General features: G+C 39.1%; 3 protein-coding genes across 3 annotated transcripts in view; 2 read left to right on the top strand and 1 right to left on the bottom strand.

Moving 5' to 3' along the window:
* LOC145489362 (dynein beta chain, ciliary-like) overlaps window positions 1-11390 on the bottom strand; it is a 41158-nt gene extending 29768 nt beyond the window's left edge. The window contains exons 1-16 of the mRNA XM_081468327.1: window positions 10581-11390; window positions 9534-9727; window positions 8550-8739; window positions 8314-8413; window positions 7619-7830; window positions 6580-6813; window positions 6165-6332; window positions 5812-5928; window positions 5395-5663; window positions 3976-4044; window positions 3474-3600; window positions 2804-3068; window positions 2430-2599; window positions 2267-2341; window positions 1352-1684; window positions 596-850 (exon numbers count right to left, since the gene is read on the bottom strand). Of these exons, the coding sequence (XP_081324453.1) occupies window positions 596-850; window positions 1352-1684; window positions 2267-2341; window positions 2430-2599; window positions 2804-3068; window positions 3474-3600; window positions 3976-4044; window positions 5395-5663; window positions 5812-5928; window positions 6165-6332; window positions 6580-6813; window positions 7619-7830; window positions 8314-8413; window positions 8550-8739; window positions 9534-9727; window positions 10581-10925 (3123 nt within the window). The 5' untranslated portion in view covers window positions 10926-11390. The remainder of the gene's footprint in view (window positions 1-595; window positions 851-1351; window positions 1685-2266; window positions 2342-2429; window positions 2600-2803; window positions 3069-3473; window positions 3601-3975; window positions 4045-5394; window positions 5664-5811; window positions 5929-6164; window positions 6333-6579; window positions 6814-7618; window positions 7831-8313; window positions 8414-8549; window positions 8740-9533; window positions 9728-10580) is intronic.
* Window positions 11391-11469: 79 nt separating this feature from the next.
* On the top strand, window positions 11470-20250 carry LOC145489375 (uncharacterized). Its single transcript, XM_081468339.1, has 4 exons — window positions 11470-12030; window positions 17342-17440; window positions 18133-18349; window positions 19441-20250. Exons 1-4 carry the CDS (start codon window positions 11527-11529, stop codon window positions 19560-19562), a joined length of 942 nt encoding a protein of 313 aa, XP_081324465.1. The 5' UTR covers window positions 11470-11526; the 3' UTR covers window positions 19563-20250.
* LOC145489371 (cyclic GMP-AMP synthase-like receptor) lies at window positions 14957-17024 on the top strand. Its single transcript, XM_081468335.1, has one exon. It carries the CDS (start codon window positions 15518-15520, stop codon window positions 16814-16816), a length of 1299 nt encoding a protein of 432 aa, XP_081324461.1. The 5' UTR covers window positions 14957-15517; the 3' UTR covers window positions 16817-17024.
* Window positions 20251-21758: the final 1508 nt, after the last annotated feature.

Genomic DNA, 21758 nt, shown 5'->3' with positions numbered 1-21758 from the left:
TAACACCATTCATTCGGGTATCTTAAAGAACTACAAGGGAAACTATGTGGAGATTAATTGACTGAAAAAACGTCAGAAATCTTTGAATTTGTTTGGCTATATCATCGTTGTCAATTCGCTTGGTACACTGTACGCGCGCTTTACATTGTCAAATTCAAAGCACATTCAGAATTTAAAGCGAAAACCTTTTCACTTGTGATGAAAAAAAACACCTTTTTTTTTTTTTAGAAATAGTCAGTTTTACAGTTAAAGTGGCCATGCCTTGCTTCCAACAAAGCCACATAAAACGTACGATAGTAGAAAAATTCTTATCTATACAAAACAAAACTCTTTTATGTCGCTCCCTCTGTAATGAACTTTTGTTCTACCACATTTAGCTTAACATGGTTGTAACCATCCCGAAAGACATGGCTAGCCTGGTTACCACGCGCATATTTGTTTAGTCTTTCCATAGCCATATGAAACATATATTTCTCTTTTTTATATCTCTTTTATAATACTGATGTAAATTAACTCTGTAAATAGTGCGCAATAATAAAAAAGTTGAAGTTTAAATTTTTTCGCTCTTGATATTCATCCCAAACAATTGTCTTACCTGTTCCTTAAACTGAGCCAGAGTAGGAGGATTCTCTGGAACTCCTTCTTCAGCGTGAGCTTCAATCTCCTCAGCTGTTAGTACGTGGTTGTACAAGAGGAACTGTCTCATAAACTCATTCCTGTCATCTAGCCACAAGTAAGCGTATGCATCGAAAGAACTGCGGTATTCATTGGCTTTGTTCATGATGCCTGTTACACGATCCATCATGTCTTGACGCATCTCCGATAAATCAAGCATGTCTTCTACATCGTTCTGCGAAACAGAAATCAGGACTCAATTACGTCAAGTGTTTTTTACGTTCATAGTTTGGTGCAAACTGTAATTACATCAGCAATGTTCCTTTTTGTCTCAAAGGAATCAATACCGTACTTTAACAAAATTTGTGGTGTAGAATCGTCAAATTAAAGCCACTTGTAATCCAATTCCATTCCGCCACCTTATTCATTCAGGCCTTACTTTCTAGTGGGTTTGTACCATTTGCCGAGTTCTGTGCTGTAAAATCTTTCAACTAGCAGGTGACCATCGACCTAAGTCGTTTATGGCCTTTCGAAAGCGCGCTAAAAATTGAAACATTGTTACAATCATGACCAAATTTATCCCACAGCGTTTGGATGGAAATAAGAAGTTTAGACTTCTTTTGTTACTTTGTTTGTTTGTTTGCTTCGTCTTTACGATAAACAGTAAGCTCTTCATAAGCTAGATTACCACTAGAAAAGTTCAGCTGACTGTCTTATATTTAATTAATATCTTCACCTGGTAATGTTCAGATCCATTATGTTCAGCCAACCTCTTGACCAGTGAAGCCATCTTGTACACATCGTTAACAATTCTTTCCACAAGTTCATAAAACCCGTCAGACACGCCGAAATCCAGCGACGGTATAAACACCATTTCAGGTTGTTGCAGCTCAAGCTTGGCCTCAAACAGGCCAGTAGTGTTGTGTTTAGTGTCTGTGTTCTCCAAGAGATAGTTGAGTGAACAATGAATGCAGTTAAAGAAGCCATCGAGGACCATATCATCCAGATAGTCTACATAAGCTCGCCAGATTTCGGACGACGCCTCGGCTTTAAAAAGCTCCAAGTTATTCTGAAAGATAAAATGCCATGTAAGGGTTAAATGAATTAATTACCTGCTGGGGATGGCATTGTGGAAACCAAATCAAATGTCGACATCTTTTACTGACAACAACATTTACAGTATACTATATGATTGTCTATATAATTCTGGAACTCTTCAAGAGAGCTGAAAATGTTGCGACTATTCGGAGCTTTTTCTTCTTTTTTACGCGCAAAAAAACTCTTTGAAAACCAATAATGTTTTTGGCACTGACAAGTGTAAAAGTGAAAACGCTGACAAACCATCTCTGAATCCTTGTAGTTCAACACAGTTTCATTTTACCAAGGCTTCTTCGCAGTACAAAGTAAGATATAGCTTCCAGAAACCACACGACTATCAACTGTACCTTCACAGGCTTTAGACCTTGCTTTTCACCCTTTCAGTCTACATCTTCAAATATCAACTCTCTTTAATGACACAAATTTCTTTTAATATCCATTGTGAGAATTTCACGGTCCATCATTAAAATATCTCCTAGTCAGTGATTCAAGAATCCTTGCATCACCTGTCTGATTTACACCGGCAATACTGATACTGTAAGAAGCGAAATACCTGCATGAGCTCGTGGATTTTATCTCCTGCTTGCTGGATCAAAGTGTAGCGCTTGTTAAGGTTTGTTTCACTGTCCTGTTAACGAGAAATTCTAGCTTATTACACTGACAACAAATTCGACAATCTTTCAACCATTTTAAACTAGATGTTGATGTTTATTCACCTCCAAGTTCAGCAGGCCTTCCTTCTTGCCTTCCTTTCTTTCGTACAGTGGAGCTTCACACCATTTCGTCATCAACTGACTCATGCTTTCAACATTGTTCTTGGCCGCTTGGACGCGTTTTTCCAGATCGTGTACCATATCTCTCGTCTTCTCGATGTACTCCCAAGCGCCTGGTGATCAGAAAACAAATTTGCCCTAAATAACAGCCTTTATTATTCATAACTCACCATAATCCTTCCTGTAAAAAAGCCTTTCAGTACAAAGGAGCCTGATTGCAGTACTTAGGAAGACAGCCTTTAAGTTTTTTCTTCAATCTTCAGGGCATGTTTTTCTCCTTAGTATAGAAGGAACCAAAATGAAATTTTCACACAAACCTTCGCTGTTCCAATTCAAAGTCGTCTCTGCCTGCTGTAGTTGGCCATCTATTTCTTGTAACTGTCCTTCGACGAGAGGAAATTCCACGTCAAGAAGTGTCTCTCTAACTTTGTTGTACCAAGCAACAGTCAAGTCCAGATTTGACAAGAACTTGTGGAAAGTCTCATTCCTGGCGTAGATGCCAGTAGCGCTTTCAGGAATGTTCTCCAGGGTTTCGTTCTGTGCATTTTCTAAGTATTTAACCTCACGCAGCACAGCAATCAACTAAAACAGGACAGAAATTTTCCGTCATTTATTGCACACTATAAATACTGTCATTGCTAAGCTTTGGCTTCAGAGGAGCTGGGATGTTCCCTGCTGGGATACCGCTCGCCCCCACCAATGAGGCCCGGGTTTGATTCCGGCCCGGTGTCATATGCGGGTCAGTTGAGTTTGTTGTTAGTTCTCGCATTGCTCCGGGGTTTTTTCTTCGGGTTCTCCAGTTTTCCTCCCTCCAAAAAACCAATATCTCCAGATTCCAATTCGAACAGAATATGGGACCTGTTCCTCTCTAAATATTGTGAATTTTTCACTTTCAACGTACCACTTGTTTGAGCAACTTTTAATCAATAAATATCTCAATTTCTTCTGATTTGAGAAGAAATATTTAACAAACGCAGAGGAACAAACCTGTGGATCAAAATTCACTTTGATCAGCTTTGTGTTTGTGTCTCTAATAATGAGAGGCTTGTCCAGATTTTCTTGTGAGATGGAACCAACATCTTTGGTCCAATCAACATACACTTTCTCTTCATAGCTGCAAGAATAAACCAAATCTAAATACAAACTTTTAATTCTTGGATAAAATTCTTGCAAGCAATAGGTATGACTATCCAAATGAAAGATATCTGTCAGTATTTTCATGTGGCACTATTACGCTCTACGAGGTGGTTCTAACCTTTACGTCTGTGGATAAAACCTAAGTGTGTGACCATTCAAATGAAAGCTATTGAGAAGTACTTTCATGTGATACTGTTTATTATGCTCTACGAGGTGGTTCTAACTTTTAAGTCTGTGGATAAATCCCTAGTGTGTGACCATTCAAATGAAAGCTATTGTGCAGTACTTTCATATGATACTGTTTACCGTGCTGTACAAATCTTACATGATTTCAAGAACTAGATCAACTTACGTGTTCAAGAGCTTGGACATCTCATCAAATTTATTGAAGATCATCATGGCCTCAGCAGTTTCAAGAGTGCTGGAAAATCAACAAGTTGATTACATCTACATTGAAATGTAGCTGAAAAAACTTCTTACGAACTTATGTCTACTGATCAAGGAAACTTTTCAAAACACAATTTGCTCTTTATCATTCATTGTCTCAAATTCATTACCATCATCCAAAAAAAAAAAACTACAAAAAGAAACTAAAACCAGACTTAAATAATAACATCACACCTTCTGTTTTCAAGCAAGTGCTCAATCAAAGCAAAGAAAGAAGGTAATGAAAACAAGAGGAACCCACTTCAATTTCAGTATGGGACAACAAATTCACCTACACATATTAAAAGCCTGACATAATGTTTCAGTGCACAAAAAGTCCTTAAGTGGTTTCTCTGCACACAGCCACAGAAACCAATAGAAAACATCAATTATAAACAATGGAAATGCTTGGAAATGTGGCATCAAAGGAAGAAGCGAGATACAACTGTATGACAATGTAACTCACCATACAAAGGAGAAAGACAGAAATCACAGTGCAATATTGTATGACTAAAAGAATCTCCCTGAGCAATAGTAAGTGATACTGAAACAGCATGATCAAAGATCAAGGTGTAATTAAGTTGCAAGTGATCAAGAAAAATCAGAAACTGAGATGTATAAGGTGGGGTTTACACAATTGGCAAGCGTTTGATTTCCTGCTAGAGGCACGTTCCCGTGCAAGAGAGCACATTATATACAAATTGTAAAACATTAACAGTAAACACAGGCAGAGCAAAGTGGAAGACAATAAGTTCTCAGTATGAACCATTAAAGAGAAGAATCAAGAAAGCCTTGTTAAAGAGTTTTCCTACCTTTCCAAAGCATGAATAATTGGAAAAACACTGTCCGGCCTTGGAAGACAGATGAGCAAGTAAGAGAACAAAAGAAAGAAAATTGACAGAGAGAAAACAGAAAACTGTAGATGTTGACACAAGAGGTGAAGTTTAGCAAACATATCAAAGTTCAACAGAAGTGATCATTTCAGCACTGAGTGGAACCAGAGGACACACGATAGCGAAGATCCTAAATCAACATCCAAAAGTAACAACTACTGATGGTTTGAAGAAAACAGAGGTTAGTATTTTCACAAGTAATAGAGGGAACCAACAATTTAGTTTGGAGAACAATCACTTTGGTGTCCCAACAGAAGAGTCCCAAAAGCCAGGTGAGAATAAACAGGAAAGAAGGCATGCAGTGGAAGAGATGCAAAAGTTAATGCTCTTTTCTCACAACCTTTCCATAGTTAGGTAAAAATGTTGTGAAAAATCAAAGATTGTCATAATGATAAGCTAATAGAAGTTAACTTAGACTTGTCACTGCAGTTGAATTTCATGGTTCCACCTACCCATGGTTGACTGAAAGTTTGAGTGCTTGCATAGGCTTAGTGATCCTGTCTCTGAGTTCTTGCGACCATTTCAGAGCCCCTGCAACATGAGGCATGTTCTTGTTGATTGGTGGTGTTCCTTCATCACCTGCCACTTGCATTTGACCGTCAAAGATCATCTTAGCTTCATCCAGTTCTTCCTCGTACATCTTTAGTAGGATGGGATACTTGTATTCAAAGTCTGCGTGAATCAGTGGTCGGTCCAACAGAGAACCAAAACAGTCGAGAAGCTAAGAGGATTCAAAAGAATTATTTAGTTTAACAGTTTTCCAAACGGTCTTGATAACACAAATGCAACAATTATCTTTAAAAACACAACAACGCTTTTCAGTTTTATAAATGATATTTTAATATTCATTCAGTTCAATTGAATCCTACTTTCAATGCAGCTTCTGTGCTTGGACAATCATCAAACCCTTGGCACACAATTGATGCAAGTCTCCTGTCCAGATCAGCTATTCTTTCCCTAAACTGGTTGTAGTCTTCAACAAATTCCTACAAATACAGCAAATTGGAAGCCAAGATCAGAAATAATGCAAAATAATTATCAGATTATTAAATTAAGTCTACTCTACAATCTCTGCAAATACTTAGAAAAATCTATAACTTTCATATTCCTTCTTTAAACAAAATCAAGACACTATCAAGTGAGAAGCTATAGACCTCCAGCAACTCTGAAGGCACAGTGACGATAACTCACTTAACATGTGTCCATGTCTTACACTACATACCCTGTTGGTTGCATCCAAGCCATCATAGGTTCGGTTACCAAACACAGCAAAAATCTCACTGAATTCAGAGAAGATCTCCACAACTTGATGACTTAGCATCTTGCCCTTGATGCCACCCAATTCTACCTTCTCCAGTTTGGAAAATTCCATAGTAGTGGCAAAGAGGTCCTAAATTAGTAACAAAACAAATAAACATAAGTGATCACTTCATATGTACAACATGACAACTAAATACCCTGGAGTAACACTGAAAGAAACATTTCTTTTTCGGGTTCCTATTATCTCCCCTTCCCCAGCTACAAAAACAAAACCAGCCCTTGTTGAAAGTGAATACATTTGACAACTATTGCACTTCAAGTCTCCGTCAAGCCGCCTCTTTCAAAACCAGAGCCAGAGACATGTTCAGCATACCAACCTCAACAGTTTTTAATCTTGAGATAAACTGGTCCATTCTGGTAAACACAAGCTCATTGGCAAACTCCCATTGCTTGACTTGTTGTTCTTCCTTGAAGAATTTCTGAATATTTTTCCTGACATCTTCAAAGGTCTCTTTGAAGAAGGAGCAAATCTCAATTGCCTTCTGTGTTTTCTCATATGCTTCCTCTGCCTCTGATTTGAAGATTTCTCCAGGATCCAGATATGTCCGTGCCTACAAGCAGATTGAGAAAGTCAAACAAATAAATGAGTCTTTACGGTTAATACTTTCATGTGTCATGTTTCAGTGGTTTTAATCAGGATCAGTTTCAATGATTAACATTGGGGAGTTTAAGAAACCAGGACGTGACGCTGAGGACAACGTCGATTAAAAAATGATTTTATATTTTACCCACGAAATCTTGCGATACTCTAAATTCATTTTGCTTTGTTTCTTAATGTCAAAACTATGACGAAACTGAATCTGAGACAGGGCAAAACATTAGAAATAAAAATAAAAAAATACCCGTTGTGGTTCGCATTTTCTGGACAATGCAGAATCTGATCATTTCATGTTGTTGTTTTGCAGAGAACGGCAAAGAAATGTACCAAGAATTATAACGCACGTTCACAGCCATTGTTCTGGTCATTAAACCTTTTGTTTAGCGACGTTCCCATTGCTGTTGCCATCATGGTTTTCTCAAACTCCCTAATGTTGAAATGCCCCGCTGTTAAAATCTTCACTTGAACATTTTTTTTTACTGAGCCATTATACTCTTCAAATTTATAATACTGATTACTGATTCAGCTGAAAACAGCTCCAACCTAGTAGCGCAGGACATAGCAGTCTTTAAAATGGTTAGTCCCCCTGGAGGCATGTAAATTTAAAGTACTGACAAAGAACAAGGTCTACTATACAACAGAAATTTGTACTTAATAGTTTAGAAAATTTCTTAAGGCTGAGCATTGAAAAATCCCCTTTCTTCTTGCGATGAATATACTGCAGTTACACGCAAGTGTGATGTTCACTGTGAGCTCACCATTTCAATCAGCATGTTACAGAGTTCCTGTAAAAGAACAATCATCCTTGGAGCTCGGCAGTAATACTTGGAATTGGCCCAGATAAGACCAACTGTGTGCAGAATGGCAGGAATGATCTTCTCCAGCTCGGAGAAATCAAACTGTTCCATGTCGTCCAGCAGGCGACGTAAAGGCTTCAGGTGGATATTTATGTCCCTTGCTTCTTCCAGAGCTATGGGAAGATAACAGCTAAAGTTTTATGACTATTGCAGGACTATACTTGATAAATTCAGAGTTGTTAGAGACGTAATAGCCTTGAATCTTTGCCAGTGTTATTAACTTATGTATATAACAATGAGTGAATTGCATATACGTTTAATGATTGCTGTGACTTCAATTTAACTTTGCAATTCTCGATCTTTCTGCTAAACAACAGCATTCTCTTGTTTGAAGTTGCCATCTTACCTGTCTAACACACAGCTGCATGAATTAACTAATGCCTCACATCTTTCTTCACTGGTTAAGTAAATTTCATTGTTTAATTATCTAAATGAGGGACCCAATATTTTCTGGGAGGATTATAAGGGGTTCAGAAAGAGGTCCAGATAAGGTTCCAGAAGGGGATCTAGAAGGGGCTTCAGATAGGGGTCCAGAAGGGGGTCCAGAAAGAGGACTGAGACAACCTCTTGTGGTCAGAATGCCAGAAAGAACTTACCAGCTACAACATCCTTGAAAATTTTCTTGAATGCTGGGAAATAGCTACTCTGTGTCTTCTCCAACAACTCAGCCATTCTTCTTACTTTTACATCATGGAGCTGTGTTGTATTAAAACAATCATTGTACACTGTTATTTAATATTGAAAACTTGGAAACTACAAATTTATTGTGCATAAATAAATACTTATTTACAGATGTGCTATAATTTTCATAGCTGATGTTATCGTAACTAACCTGTTCAAAGATGCACTCCAGGTTTGCGGCACGAGCTTTCCAGAAGTCAAGTTCTACCAGTGGTCCAGGATTGTGTCCTTCAAGGAGAGGCTGTGCTGAATTTCTTTTGAGAACACTCTGTATTTGATGTGTCCATTCAATAATAACTGATTCAATGGAATGAACTAAGCCACGGTCAAATGGTTCACCCCTTAAAAAAAACAGCAAACACAATTACCATAATGGTCTTTAACATTAAAGACTCTTAGCCATTTCAGTAACTTGTCTGGGTACATACATATTGTTCCTGAAAACTAAGATGTCCTTGTCTTTTCATGAGAAGAAGAAGCAGTTTCTGTAGTTTGAGTTTCCTCTACAATTTTCCCCAGAAACTTCACTTGCTCATCGAGAAAGTAGAATAGACAGTGTTTAAGCCAGGAAAGCCTTAGAAACAATCACTATGATAGAAAGATGTAAATAACTTACAGGCGGCTTTCGACACACGTCTCCAAAATGAAAGAAAAATTTCTGTCCCAAGCAGGATGCGAAACCACGTCTCCACGCAATACTAGTTGGGTGTGATATCCACTACACCATCGGGGCAACCATGCTGGATACGTGGCAACTTATTGATGTGTCAGTAGATAGAACGTGGCCAATCCAAGAGACACTTGTGTGTTTCATGGCTCCTCCCCGACAATCAGGGTTACATAACAAGTAGAATAGAACTATTTGAGCAAGGAAAGCCTTAGAAACAATGATCCTGCTGAGGACACAAATTTTTCTTTCATATTTTCAAGGACGTGTGTTGAAAGCCACCTGTAAGTTATTTACATCTTTCTACCATGATCGAGAAAATGACGGACAGAATGCACTAACCAGACTGGAATATACATTAGCCCTGGGCTATTGGACAGGGATTTTCACGGCTCACTGCCTTTAATTTCCCACCAGTAAACTTACCAAAATTATTATTTTGATAAATTATGTCAATAAATAACTTACTTTTCCTCAGCTTCCACCGCATCTGAGACCTGTTCTGATCCAACTGGAAGTGGTAGTAATGTCTTCCCCTTGACTTGCCCAGCAATGACAAACACATTACTTTTAAGTTGATGAACATGACGCAGCACATCTTGTGACACAACTACAGGCCACTGTTCATGGTTACGAGAATTTGATAACAAAGGGACTAAGATCTAAAACAAAACAAAAAAGAAAAATATGAGCATTAGAACCATCACTTGTTGTGCCGTGCAACTGCACCTTCATACATGATATGCTGAATGCAGATTGTTAAAAGTCAACAACTTGTTAATCCCTGCCTGAGCCTTAATCTCCAGAGATTAAATAATTCAATAAAGGTGTTACTTGAATCTTGATGAGCTCAAAACTTTTGAGCTGAAAATTTTATTGAGCTCTTTCAGTTATTTTAAAGGTGACAGAAGGCAGTACATTTCTCTCAACCTTTGTGATTTTGCTATAAATGTTCCACAAAATGCCTGATACCTAAGTCTGGATTTCCTGATTGCAATAATTTCAGCTAAGCTGGCCATTGTTGCACCGCGGTTACAGGACGTATCTGTTGCGTAGAGTACATTACCGCGAGCGTTAATGATCGCGATTTTAAGGGAAAAGGAAGAAAATTCGGAACTTTTCTGTGTCATCTTGCAAACTAAGGTTCTGATTTGTGGAGATCCTTGTTCAAATACCCCGTAAAGTAAAATGGAATGTCTGTGTTCCCCTGCGTTGACGACGAAGTGCATTATTAAGCGCATGTTATGTAAGAATAATCACCAACAAATGTACTGCACGCATGCAAAATAAACTCATAACATTTTCGGTCCGGGTTGTTTCAGTGCTATTAATGCGTTAACATTGCGTAAATATTAAACCAATACAATTTAAATGCTTTATCAGTGCAATATTTCGTGCAATTAAGCTTATTGTAACTCTGTGCGTGAAATAAATCGAGTTGTAGATTTCATTGTTTCCCGGGAATGGTGAAGCACAAACTTAAGACTTAATTGCCAAGTTTGCAAAACAAGTTACCTCGTCTACAAGAGCTGACAGCTGTTCCAGAGGTGAATGCGATAAATCTCCATAAGTTAGAGCTGTTTTGTAATTGTCTTTTCCAACGTTCATTCCTTTCTCCTTCTTGGAGAAGTAGACAGCCTTTGCCTTCATCGACGATGGAAACTCAAACGTTGGTTGAAGTTGTCCCGCATTGTTCTGGTAGATGACGATTATATTATACTCGGGTTTCTCAAAAAATTCTAAAATAGTTTGTCTGTATTCATCATTTCCTTGTAATTTCGCCCATTTATCAGCCTTCATTTTCATCGACTTTAAGGTATACTCCGAGATGAACTCGAAACGAACGTCGTTGAACTCCATTCTTGGTCTGTAGCTTGGCGGGATTTGACCGTGATGAAATTATTTACAAAATTTACAATGTCTTTCGAGGTCCGAAGATCAAAATGAAGTCCCTCTCAGTGTAGGTTGTATCGTAGTTCGAGGCTAAGTAGTAGCATTTGTTGCAGTCTAGCCCTCCACACTGCTGAATTTCTGAAAATTTGCGGCTTCGTAGGCCTTCCCTTCGTCCTTGCCCCAAAGCTACTTTCACTCTTCTCTTCGCGTAGGTTGCTATGGAAACTCATTGTTTACCACCGTTCCCAGGGCCGCCATTTTGAACATATTGCGCAGACTTGCTCTTGTGGAGAAACTAATATCTTATGCCCTCTTGAGACCAATTAAGTCATTCCTTTAGCTTCAAAATGTTTCACACGTGGTTTGGAGAGCTCTTGTATAAGTATGATTTCTGTATTTCGGGTGTTAAGATAAATTCCGACGAAAATAAAAGATGAATTACAACAGTCACTCCCCTAGAGGGGTATTTTTGCCGCATTCCCATGATCCAGTTCAATCTCGAAATAAATAAACATGGCCGCTTGAGAAATTGTTGAGTAACAAAAAAGAACAACTTTAATTACGTTTGATGGGAAATATAAACGATACTGAAGCGAACATTGAACGGAAACCAAAAGAAGCGCAACTTTTATTTGCAGCAGAAAATGGTCATGTTGACAAACTAAGCGCCCTTCTCGCCGAGAAAGACGTAAAAGTTGACTGTCCGAACAGTTCAGCTGTTACAGCTTTGTTCTTAGCGGCAAAAGAAGGACACGAGGAATGCTTGAGACTGTTACTTGAAGCAGGGGCAAGGGTGGATGGTATCGGACTTGGTAACACAGCTCTATCACCGCTCTGGGTCGCGACTTATGCTGGGCATAAGAACTGTGTAGAGAGACTCGTCAAGGCAGGTGCCAACCTTAATACAAAGTTCCCGGAGACTCCATTGTTCATTGCGGCGCGTGAAGGGAGGGCGGACTGCCTCAAGATTCTTATAGAAGCTGGTAGTAATGTAAATGTTAAAAACAATCGTGGACAAAATCCAATGCATATTGCTTGTTCAGAAGTTCATGAGAGCTGTGTAGAACTCCTGGTAAGTTGAATGACTTTAAAATATTAAAGACACTTATGAAGCCATATATCGGTGGGTGGCAAGGCGGGGTGACCAGCCGATTATCCCTCAAGTTGATTAGCCCCTAACCATTCAGCCCCTAACCAGAAGTTGAATGGGGTGGAAGTGGGGGGGGGGGGGGGGAGGGGGGATGTAGTGCTTACTCTTACTAGTCCCCAGAGAATCATGACCTCCAGCTACAATCTTGGACAAAATAAATGGAACATCTGGGTCATCCCTTCCCCCATTTCAATGATGCCAAAATGGCGCGTTTTTGCTCCTTTGCATCTTCATCATTGCTTTGGGGGGGATGGGGGGATAATTGTTCCATTTTATTCTGTCCAAGATTGCAGTCTTGGACAAAATAAATGGAACATCTGGACCACCCCTCCCCCCCATTTCAATGACGCCAAAATGGCGCGTTTTTGCTCCTTCGCACCTTCATCATTGGGGGGATGGGGGATAATTGTTCCATTTTATTCTGTCCAAGATTCTAGGTCCCACACTATTAGCATGCACAGCTCACAGCATCTGTGCACTGGAAGGCTGTGAATCCCAGACTTTCGAATTGGACCCAACCACAAGTCATAATTCTTGGTGCTTGCCAAAAGGAACTTGGCCTCTGAAGAGAATGGCGCTCACCCCAGTACATCCAATATAAACTAGTCAGATGTCTAACCTTTCGTAAAGTTGAGTGCCTAATGTGGTAGCATCTATTTGACACCCCCGTATTCTTCACCTGGTCATATACTCTGCTTGATCAGGCAGTGGTAGATCTTCAACACAGCCACTGGTCTCCATCATCAGTGCTCTTCACAGGGGCTTCATATTTAACATTTTCGGCAGGAGGGCGTTCTCATAAGAAAACTTTTCTCTAGATGGTCAAACCACAGTAGCTGCCCTTGGGACTTGAACATCCACTGGTTTTAAAACCTGTTGATTTGATAGTTAGGATCCCTAGTACCTTGGAAATATTCACAGAACCTCCAAGGTAGTGCCTAGTCCACCCTTTTCCTTCATTTTAAGGGTGTGACATATAGCAAGGTGCTGGTAAGGAAGATTAACCCCAGGGACTTTGTCTCAGAAAAATTTGGTGGGGGTGTGCAGCCCGCTTCCTAAAACTCTTACCCTATTTAAGAACAATATCTGCGATTTTCCCTAAGCTATTTATGACCTGACCAAAACATTTGATACCCTATAGAAGACATGACTCTCAAATCAATACCCTGTTTCAAACCTAACCTAAAATTACTTTCCTAGTTCAGACCAATGTGAAAGGACTTTCAAGGCAGTACTTCTATGCTTTTATTAGATAGCTAAGGATAGCTTCTTCTTAAAAACGTACCCAAATTCACGACTACAGTGAAACCTGTATTAAGCGGACCCCACATCAAGTAGACACCCTCAATTGAGTGGACACCAGTTTGAGTCCCAAAATTTCCTTTCCACATATACTGTAAAATAAACCGGCATTCAGCAGACACCTCTTTTAAGTGGACATGGACACCAATATCAAGCCAGTTCAGACTCCTTAAACATTGTTCAGTGATGTCGTTTTAAAGCTAATTAGATTATTCCAGATTGATGCATTGTCTGACTGAACATTTTGCTATGAGCAGTCTTTGATCTTTCAATGTGTTACACTGTGTCACAAAAGGTTTAATAATTAACCATTATTGCACAAATATATATTAGAACCAGTTTAGAGTGGACACCCCTTATTAAGGGGACACTAGTGAGTGTCCCAAGGGTGTCTGCTTAATACAGGTTTCACTGTAGAAATATTATGCAATAAACATACCCTATATGAGACCATTGTTGCAGAGATCATACCTATATAGCCCATATAAGGAAGTACCCCTCCCCCCGGAGATCAACAAGCACTAGTTTTGTGAGAAACAACTTTCAGTACCAACAAAATAAAAAAAACAAAAGTTGAATACTGTAAAGACATGAATGATCATTGCTGTTACAGAGGCAGTGGAGCGTTTTGCAACATGAGGGGGCGCATCATTAAGCCAACCACATACCTCTACTCATATTTTTCAAAATGTCGTTTGCGTTGTTTGTTTACACAAACAAACTTCTTTGCGATGTCTACAGTGTTCAAAGTGTTCAAATTTTTGGCAATGAAACATGGGGGGCTGAGCCCCCCAAATTTTTGTTTGGGGAGAGTTACAGCCCCCCTGCTTCACCACTTAGGTGTTATGTACAGAACTTCATCAGCTGAGAAATTAAATCCTGGAAAAAAATTCAGACTTGAAAGGGATTCAAACCTGTGACCTTCAGTACTCTATTACAGAAATATTGGCAGATGGAGAATTTACTCACTCCACAGGTTCCAGGGAAAAAGGAGGAGGTGATTTGATCTCATTATTTGGAGCTTGACTCACTGACAGAAACCAACAGGAAAAAAATAAACTGAATTCAAAGAGATTTCTTTTGTATTACTCAAATGAGCAAAAAAGAGTCACTTGAGTTCCTGAGTATCTGTAGATTTGGCAAGAAGAAAGACATCAAACACCATGTGCCAAGCCAAATTAATGAGAAAGTTCAACCTGCTAGTTTAGCATTCCAAAAAAAGAACTTAAATGAGACATTCCGCTTTGCCTCAGAATTCAAAACCATACCCCACCCCCCTCAAAAAAAAAAAAACTGCAGTTAGTGACCATAATTTCGTTCTTTTCAATATGCCTACATATTTTCAGTAAAAGGTTGTGATCAAATGCTTGGTGAGCAGTCACTGCTGTTACATATGAGTAGCTGCAACCAGCTTTGGAATTTATGAACTGGGCTGGTTTCTTTTCTTTCTTTCTTTTTTTTTTTTTTTGATCTCTCAATTGTCTTCAGTGACCATGACATCCCTGATAGGCTACGTGTTGCAATCATTCAGTTCTGCATAAAAATTATACGTTGCTCCCTCTCAATTTTGAATACACAGTCAGATTGATCTGTCTACACTAAAACCATATACTGCTGTTGCAGATTCTGATTGAGTGGGTGATCTCAAAACCAGCTAAACTGGAATTTCTGCGGGGTAGAGGTTCAAACAAAAAACCTTCTGTGGGAGTTAGATATGGATTTTTTGGAACCACAGTACACAGTAATTAGTCAACCATCGTTATATCCTCTGTTTTTTTCTGTTTCCGAGAGCATATTTAGTCAAGATATGTTATTTGTTAAACGTACTCACACGTACAGCGGGGGGGGGGGGGGGGGGTACACTGGGTTGCCACTTTGTAAGGGCTAGGTTGCTCAGCTAACTTTGGAGTAAGCAAAGAGTGGAGCCTTTCAGTCTGTGTTATTACAGGAACGATCGATTCGACCATGTTTCATAGCTCTCTGAGTTTGTCTGTGGTTTGAGGAATATTGGCCTCGTTCTGGTTGGAATTCTCGATGTGAGCAATGTGACACTTTCGAGGCATATGGACCCTTCTCTTACGAAAACACGTCAAACTAAACACGACACATGGCCTCCAGTATTGAAGACGCACTGATAAAACTAGACAAGCGCCACAGCGTTGACTACAGCAATGATGAGGTGAAGCTCATAAAATCCAAAATAGAGGCGATTGTTCATGATATCTCTACAAGAATAGGTGCGTCCAATCCCAACCTTTCAAATACCGTTGTTCAATGTGGTAGTTTTTATCACAATAGCAAAATCACTGCTCCGGATGAATTTGATTTCCTCTTGGTTTTAAACAAGTTCTCTGAACCAGACGTTTGCAGTTCTCAGCCCTTTGATGATCCGGAATATCCGCAATTGGTTTCATTGAAGATCGACTACAAGAAATTAGATATTGAACCTGAAGGTGGTTTTGAGTTGGAAGATGATCCAAGAAGAAGGCAAGTAGCACTAGCGGCTAGAATTGAAAGTGATTATCGTAATTCTGTTCGAAATTGTTTACCAACCTTGCCTTTACCAGATGGGATCTCATTTACAACATCGCAAAAGTCGATCAGAGTTGTTGAAGGAGACAGAAAATTTCTAGATTGTATCAGGTTCTCTGGACCAGCGCTGACACTATTTCTGAACTGGAAAGGAGTGCAGTACCCCAACTTAAACATATCTGTTGATATGACTTATGTTATTCAAGTCCAAGGTTTACCGTCGTATTGCAATATTGAGAAACGTTTACCAAGTGAACATCCGTTAATAAAAGCTGGATTGTTCGCTGAAGTCCATCACGAACTGTTCTATTCACGCATGTTGGATGACACATGGAGGCAGACATTTACTGTACTTGAAAACAAAATTATTTCATTTTGGTTTGAGGAGACCGAGTCAAGTAATGTGTGTTACCGGCTGCTGAAAATAATCCGTGACATTCTAATGCCAGTGAATCAGCTTGGAGAGGCCATTTTAAAAACATATGCCTTGAAAACTACATTTCTTCATGAATGTGAACTATACCCAGAGACAAGATTTTGGACCAAAAAAGAAATATCAACACGTCTTATATCCATTGTTCAAAGGCTTCTGGCTGCATTTCAAACCAGATTCCTTCCAAACTATTTTACTGAGACACAAAATGCGTTATCTTATCCATTAGATTCTGAACCTGAAGTTGAAAATTCAGAGGAAGATAATCGTTTTATTGCCAGTGTACATGAGGCTACATGTAAAATAACTAAAGATGTAATTTGTTCGTTAGAGAATAGTTTAAGTGATGACCAGCCTTTACAGCACTGGTTTGAACCAATTTCAAGAACTGTAATCACAGATCCTGACATTTCAGAGGACATGCAGTTTTTGGGTTTGTAACTGGACTTGATGGTAATTAAGAACAATGCTAGTGCCAGTCGAATTGTATTCTGCTCTAAATGGCATGCAAGAGTGCCAGACGTACATTGCAAGGAACTTCTAAGTACTCTTGAGGAATGTCTTGTAAATGATTTAGTAGAAAGAACTCCTTGTATTCTCTTAGCTTCCAACAATTTTTTCATTATTTTAATTAAAATTTCAAACAAACTGCAAAGTTGATGTGAATTTCTGTGCCTCTTATCATGCACTTTGCAGCCATTGTTTCTGGCTCTCAAAGTCCTCTCTTCTGAAGGGGCTCTCAAGCTAAACCCCATGCCTTATCTCAGTTGAAAGTGCACTTGTAAAAAACACAACAGGAGCCTCCCCTTACTTAACAGACAGATGATGAGCACCATTAGAGAGTTTAGTGTCCATAGGTCTGAGGCAGGTGCTCGTTCCCTCTCAGTATTTGTATAATTTTATAGTTCTCAAGGCTAATCCTGTCTTCTGTGAGAAAATAATGTTGTTTGTTTTCATTCATGGAAGATAAACACAGAATGTGAATTGGATGCTATAGACCAGAGTGGTTGCACTCCGCTACATCACGCTTGCATCAACGCACCAGATGGGCACAGTTCTGTTAAGGTAGGTATATATAGGCTATTGACCAAGTGTAAGATCAAGATTGCCGGATAGTGGCCAAATTCTCCTTTTGCGTGTTTATGGACTAAGATGGAGTAGAGGTCAGTGAATGCGCAGAAAAAGAACTTGGCCAATGTCCAGCAATCTTGACTGAACAAGCTTGGTCAGTAAAGGATTGGAAAGAACACTATTTTTTGCGGGACCCAGCCAGTAATCCCAGGCAGGCAAGAAAGCGTCATCTTGCCTGCTCAGGTAGCCAATCACAGTGCAGGATTCAGTTCATCTTGCCAGCTCGCAGAGCTAGCCATATAGTAAGTTGTCTTTAACAATTACTGACAAATTTAGCATAGCAGTGCTTAATAAATTTCAAATCAAGGAGTTTGATAAGTTAGATAATCATTCATCACTCATTTCTGTAGGCCTGTAGTAAAACTATGTGACCATTTTGTGACCTTTGAACAGATTTTTTTAATCTTGTCGAATGAGTGATCTACTGAAACCTAGTAAGACTCCAACAAATCGAAATTTTGGTTGCTATGTTCTAAGATTCTGAGATCCCATTGCAAAATTCTCAGTCTTATAATGAGGCCTTATTAAGAGCTATAACACTGAAGGTAACATTCCATACTTGTAGTTTACCATCTACATGTATCCTTCAAATTCTGTTGTTAAACCAATTTTTTTTACTGTTTAAGATGCTTGTTGAAATGGGAGCAGCAGTGAATATTTCATCAAGAAGCTGGAACCATGCAACATCTTTGCATTTCTGCTCGCAACTTGGCAAAATGGAAAATTTAAAACTCTTGTTAAAATATGGCGCTAATGTGTTCAGCAAAGACAAATGTGGACACACAGCAAGAGACAGGGCGCAGAAACATCCAGAATGTGAGAAAATTCTTCAGGAGCAAGAAGGTAGGATTCAAAATCCTGATAGGTTTGCAGTGTATTTTTATCATTTACCTAACATAAATTTTTGGGGAGACGAAGTGGCCTCATGGTTAGTGTGCTTGTCTCCAGATTGACGGTCCAGGTCCAAGCCCTGGCTGGGGACATTGTGTTGTGTACTTGGGCAAGACACTTCACTCTCACAGAGCCTGTCTCCACCCAGGTGCATAAATGGGTACCGGTGAACTTAATGCTGGGGGTAACCCTACGATGGATGCATCCCATCCAGGGGAGAGTAGAGATATAATTCTTAGTCACTTCATGCTACAGAAACTGGGATAAGCCCTTGCCTGATGGGCCACTTGGCTTGTTGGCAGACTGAACCTTGTTTTTCAGTAAAGGGATAATAATAATTATTGTCTTGAAAAGATCATTAGTTCTACTCATGGAAATATGTGGCCTAGCAGGTAATACATTGGACAGCCTAGGGGTGTTCCCCCCCCCCCCCCCTCATCCTGGATGGAATGTTAGTCCTTCATAGGGCTATCCCCAATTGTTGAATCTGCCAGTATTCATGCACTTAGGTAGAGAAAGGCACCATATTAATAGTGTGTTTGTTTTTTTTTTTTTGCAAATGAACAAAGCAGTGACCCCCACCAAAACGTGAGCCTAGACCACTCAATCAAGACTCCAGTGCACTAACAGTTAGGGAAACTAATGCATCCAGCTGTTTGATGTCGCATAAACTGGTTTCACAGATTACTTTAAACCCTACACACTGGTTCATATGAGGATTGTATATCAATGATCAAATCAAATGATCCATGCAACAATCTTGAGTTTATTCTTCACCAATGGAACAAGAACTTATTATTTTTTAAGTTTGCTTAGATTTTCTCTGCTCTTCTCATGTAAAATAGTACTTTTCCATAAATCATGTGACTGTACAGTTGAAATACACCTAAATTAAACTATTATTGCAAAATTGCACATTCTTTGCCAGTAGGTTAAATAAATTTCTGTCTGCTTTTGTAGCCCATCTTGATCTATTTTCCGACAGGCGGCATTCTTTATTTTCCACATTCCCATCATTTAAATCAAAAGTTTTTCATTCACAGCTCACCCACCAAGACTGCTACAGCTGTGCTGCTGGTCACTCAGAGGAATCCTTGGAACTAAACGACTTCAAAGAGTACATGAACTACCAATACCACTGACTCTACAGCAGTTTTTACTTTAACAATTAACATGGTTTTAACAAGGTGTAAATATATTTACTTTTAGGCTCAATAATTTATGTCAAATGTCTCCATCAAAACTGGGGGATATTTAACAAAGGATATCCCTAAAGCAATATTACTCGGTTTTAAAATCCTATTTTCCTTCATTTAGTTCTTGTCCTGAACAGGTTTTTGAATTAAGAAAAAGTAAAGGTTTTCAATACCACAGAAAGCGTAAATCATGCTAAACTAATGTGACTTTTGACAGCCAGGCCGCGGGCTTGGCCAAACTCAGGTTACTGGTTATACATGGACTGCGAGTAATGTTAACACAAATTCAGAGCTATTGTAGTTGTCCACGTGTTATGTGGGACTCCATGGCCTCCATAGTTATTGTAGACGAAGTAGGGGATCAGTACTCTACCTTTATGTAGCCGAGAAAAATAAATCATTTCAAAGCAAGATACCGAAATAAAGCTTGTCGTTGTTGTTGTTTCTCTCTTTTTTTCTCTTCCTTCCTGGTCAATTAAGATTTATTTTCCCATACAAGATTGGAAAACTTCACCCGATGCGCAGTTAAATGACAAATTTCCTCCAAAGTAATCCACTATAAGCTTCAATTTGAATAGCCGACTCTGCTAGTTGGTTCAAATCAATTCTTGGTTAGTGCTCAGTTTTAAGTGGACAAAAACTTTATACCAGAATAATTTTAGGTATATTACAGTCCTTTTTGCATTTTCTAAAAGCTAAAGATATAAATAGTTTCCTGAAATAACACCAAAATCAATTTCCCATGAGAACTCGAGAAAATGAGAAAATGAAAGTTCAGAGAAATTGTGCAAACACAGGTAAAATTCATATGAACTTCACGACATTTGGTGTTGTTAGAAATGATTCCTTTAGAGAAGATATTTAAAACAGTCGCACAGAAGTTTGCAATAAAATGTAGATAATCTTGGCAGAAAGTTTTTGTCCACTTGTTTCTCGAACTTCTGGTGGATTCCCTCTTAAGGTATTCCACTGCTTTTACATTCGTGGCGGCTACAATCTTGCACGCGCATTTTGTTTTCGAAACGCGTGTGTTTCGTTTTGTTGACGCGCGCCGCAACTATAAAATAAACGAACTACCACTTGAAGACTTGAACGGTTAAGAAACGGTTCGATTGATAAGTCAGTTACAGTGATCCTAGCAGACATTTGGTCCTGTATAAGAGCCTTGAGTACAGATAAGTGGCAAAGAAAAATAGATTTTTTCACCTTTCAATGGAGATCAACGAATCTCCAGTTGTTTTTCAGGACGTAATATCGAAGTACAAAACGGCAAGAGACTTTACAGAGGCATGTGCGTATTGCTTAATACCTCTTGCACCAAGGTACGACAACAAGTCACTGCTACTTTGCGAAGAATGTGAAGGAAAATGGCGCGAAGAAAAACGACCTGTACAAGATTCCGACGATCCAGAAACACCCTTGAGCTCGGCAAATATCAGCTTGACTTTGGGCGACGCCGGCGATACCGAAAACTACGCTCCTGGACAATTTGATAAAGAAAACGACCTACAGAGACTATTTCTGCACGTTGAAAAGGAACTTACAAGGGAAGATTTAAGCCACGGGATGTTAAATACAAGCGAATCTCTTTCAAGAAGCAGGATTATCGAAATTGTGAAACGCGTATTGAAAACATGTGGTTATGCTGTAGCAGGAGTGATTGGTGTTCCCCTAATTGCAGGTAAACTTAATTTATGCCTTAGATTTCTTTTTCCTTCAATTATTGATTTTCGTTAAAAGTGGTCTTGTTTAGGATATGGATTCTTAGATAGTCGTTAGGAAACAGTTCAGTAAAGTTTCGGCATTCGCTCATACCTTCAGTAGCACAGCGAAGGAATTTTGTTAATAATTTCCTCAGCCTAACGTAGGCAGAAAAATCGGAATCGCTTTCAAACTATTTCGTGAAGGTAATCTCTTTGTTGTGGATAAACAGTTTCAAACAAAAAATTTGCATTGAAACATATCAGCAAACAGACAAACATTTGTCACCGAAAAAAACGTTCTTAAAATATCGGAAACAAATTTTCTCCTCGGAAACAAAATTAGTTCCGCAACAAAATGTCGCGTGAGCGTGGAAACGCAAAAATATTGTGGGAAACACAATATTTCGGCGACAATTTTTTCAAACAAGAACATATCTCATTTTCAAGGGCCTCAGGGGTTGG

Source organism: Orbicella franksi, chromosome 6 (assembly GCF_964199315.1).
Source record: "Orbicella franksi chromosome 6, jaOrbFran1.1, whole genome shotgun sequence".
Taxonomy (NCBI): domain Eukaryota; kingdom Metazoa; phylum Cnidaria; class Anthozoa; order Scleractinia; family Merulinidae; genus Orbicella; species Orbicella franksi.
Note: the sequence above shows the minus strand (reverse complement) of the source record. Positions and strands in the feature narration are given on the sequence as shown.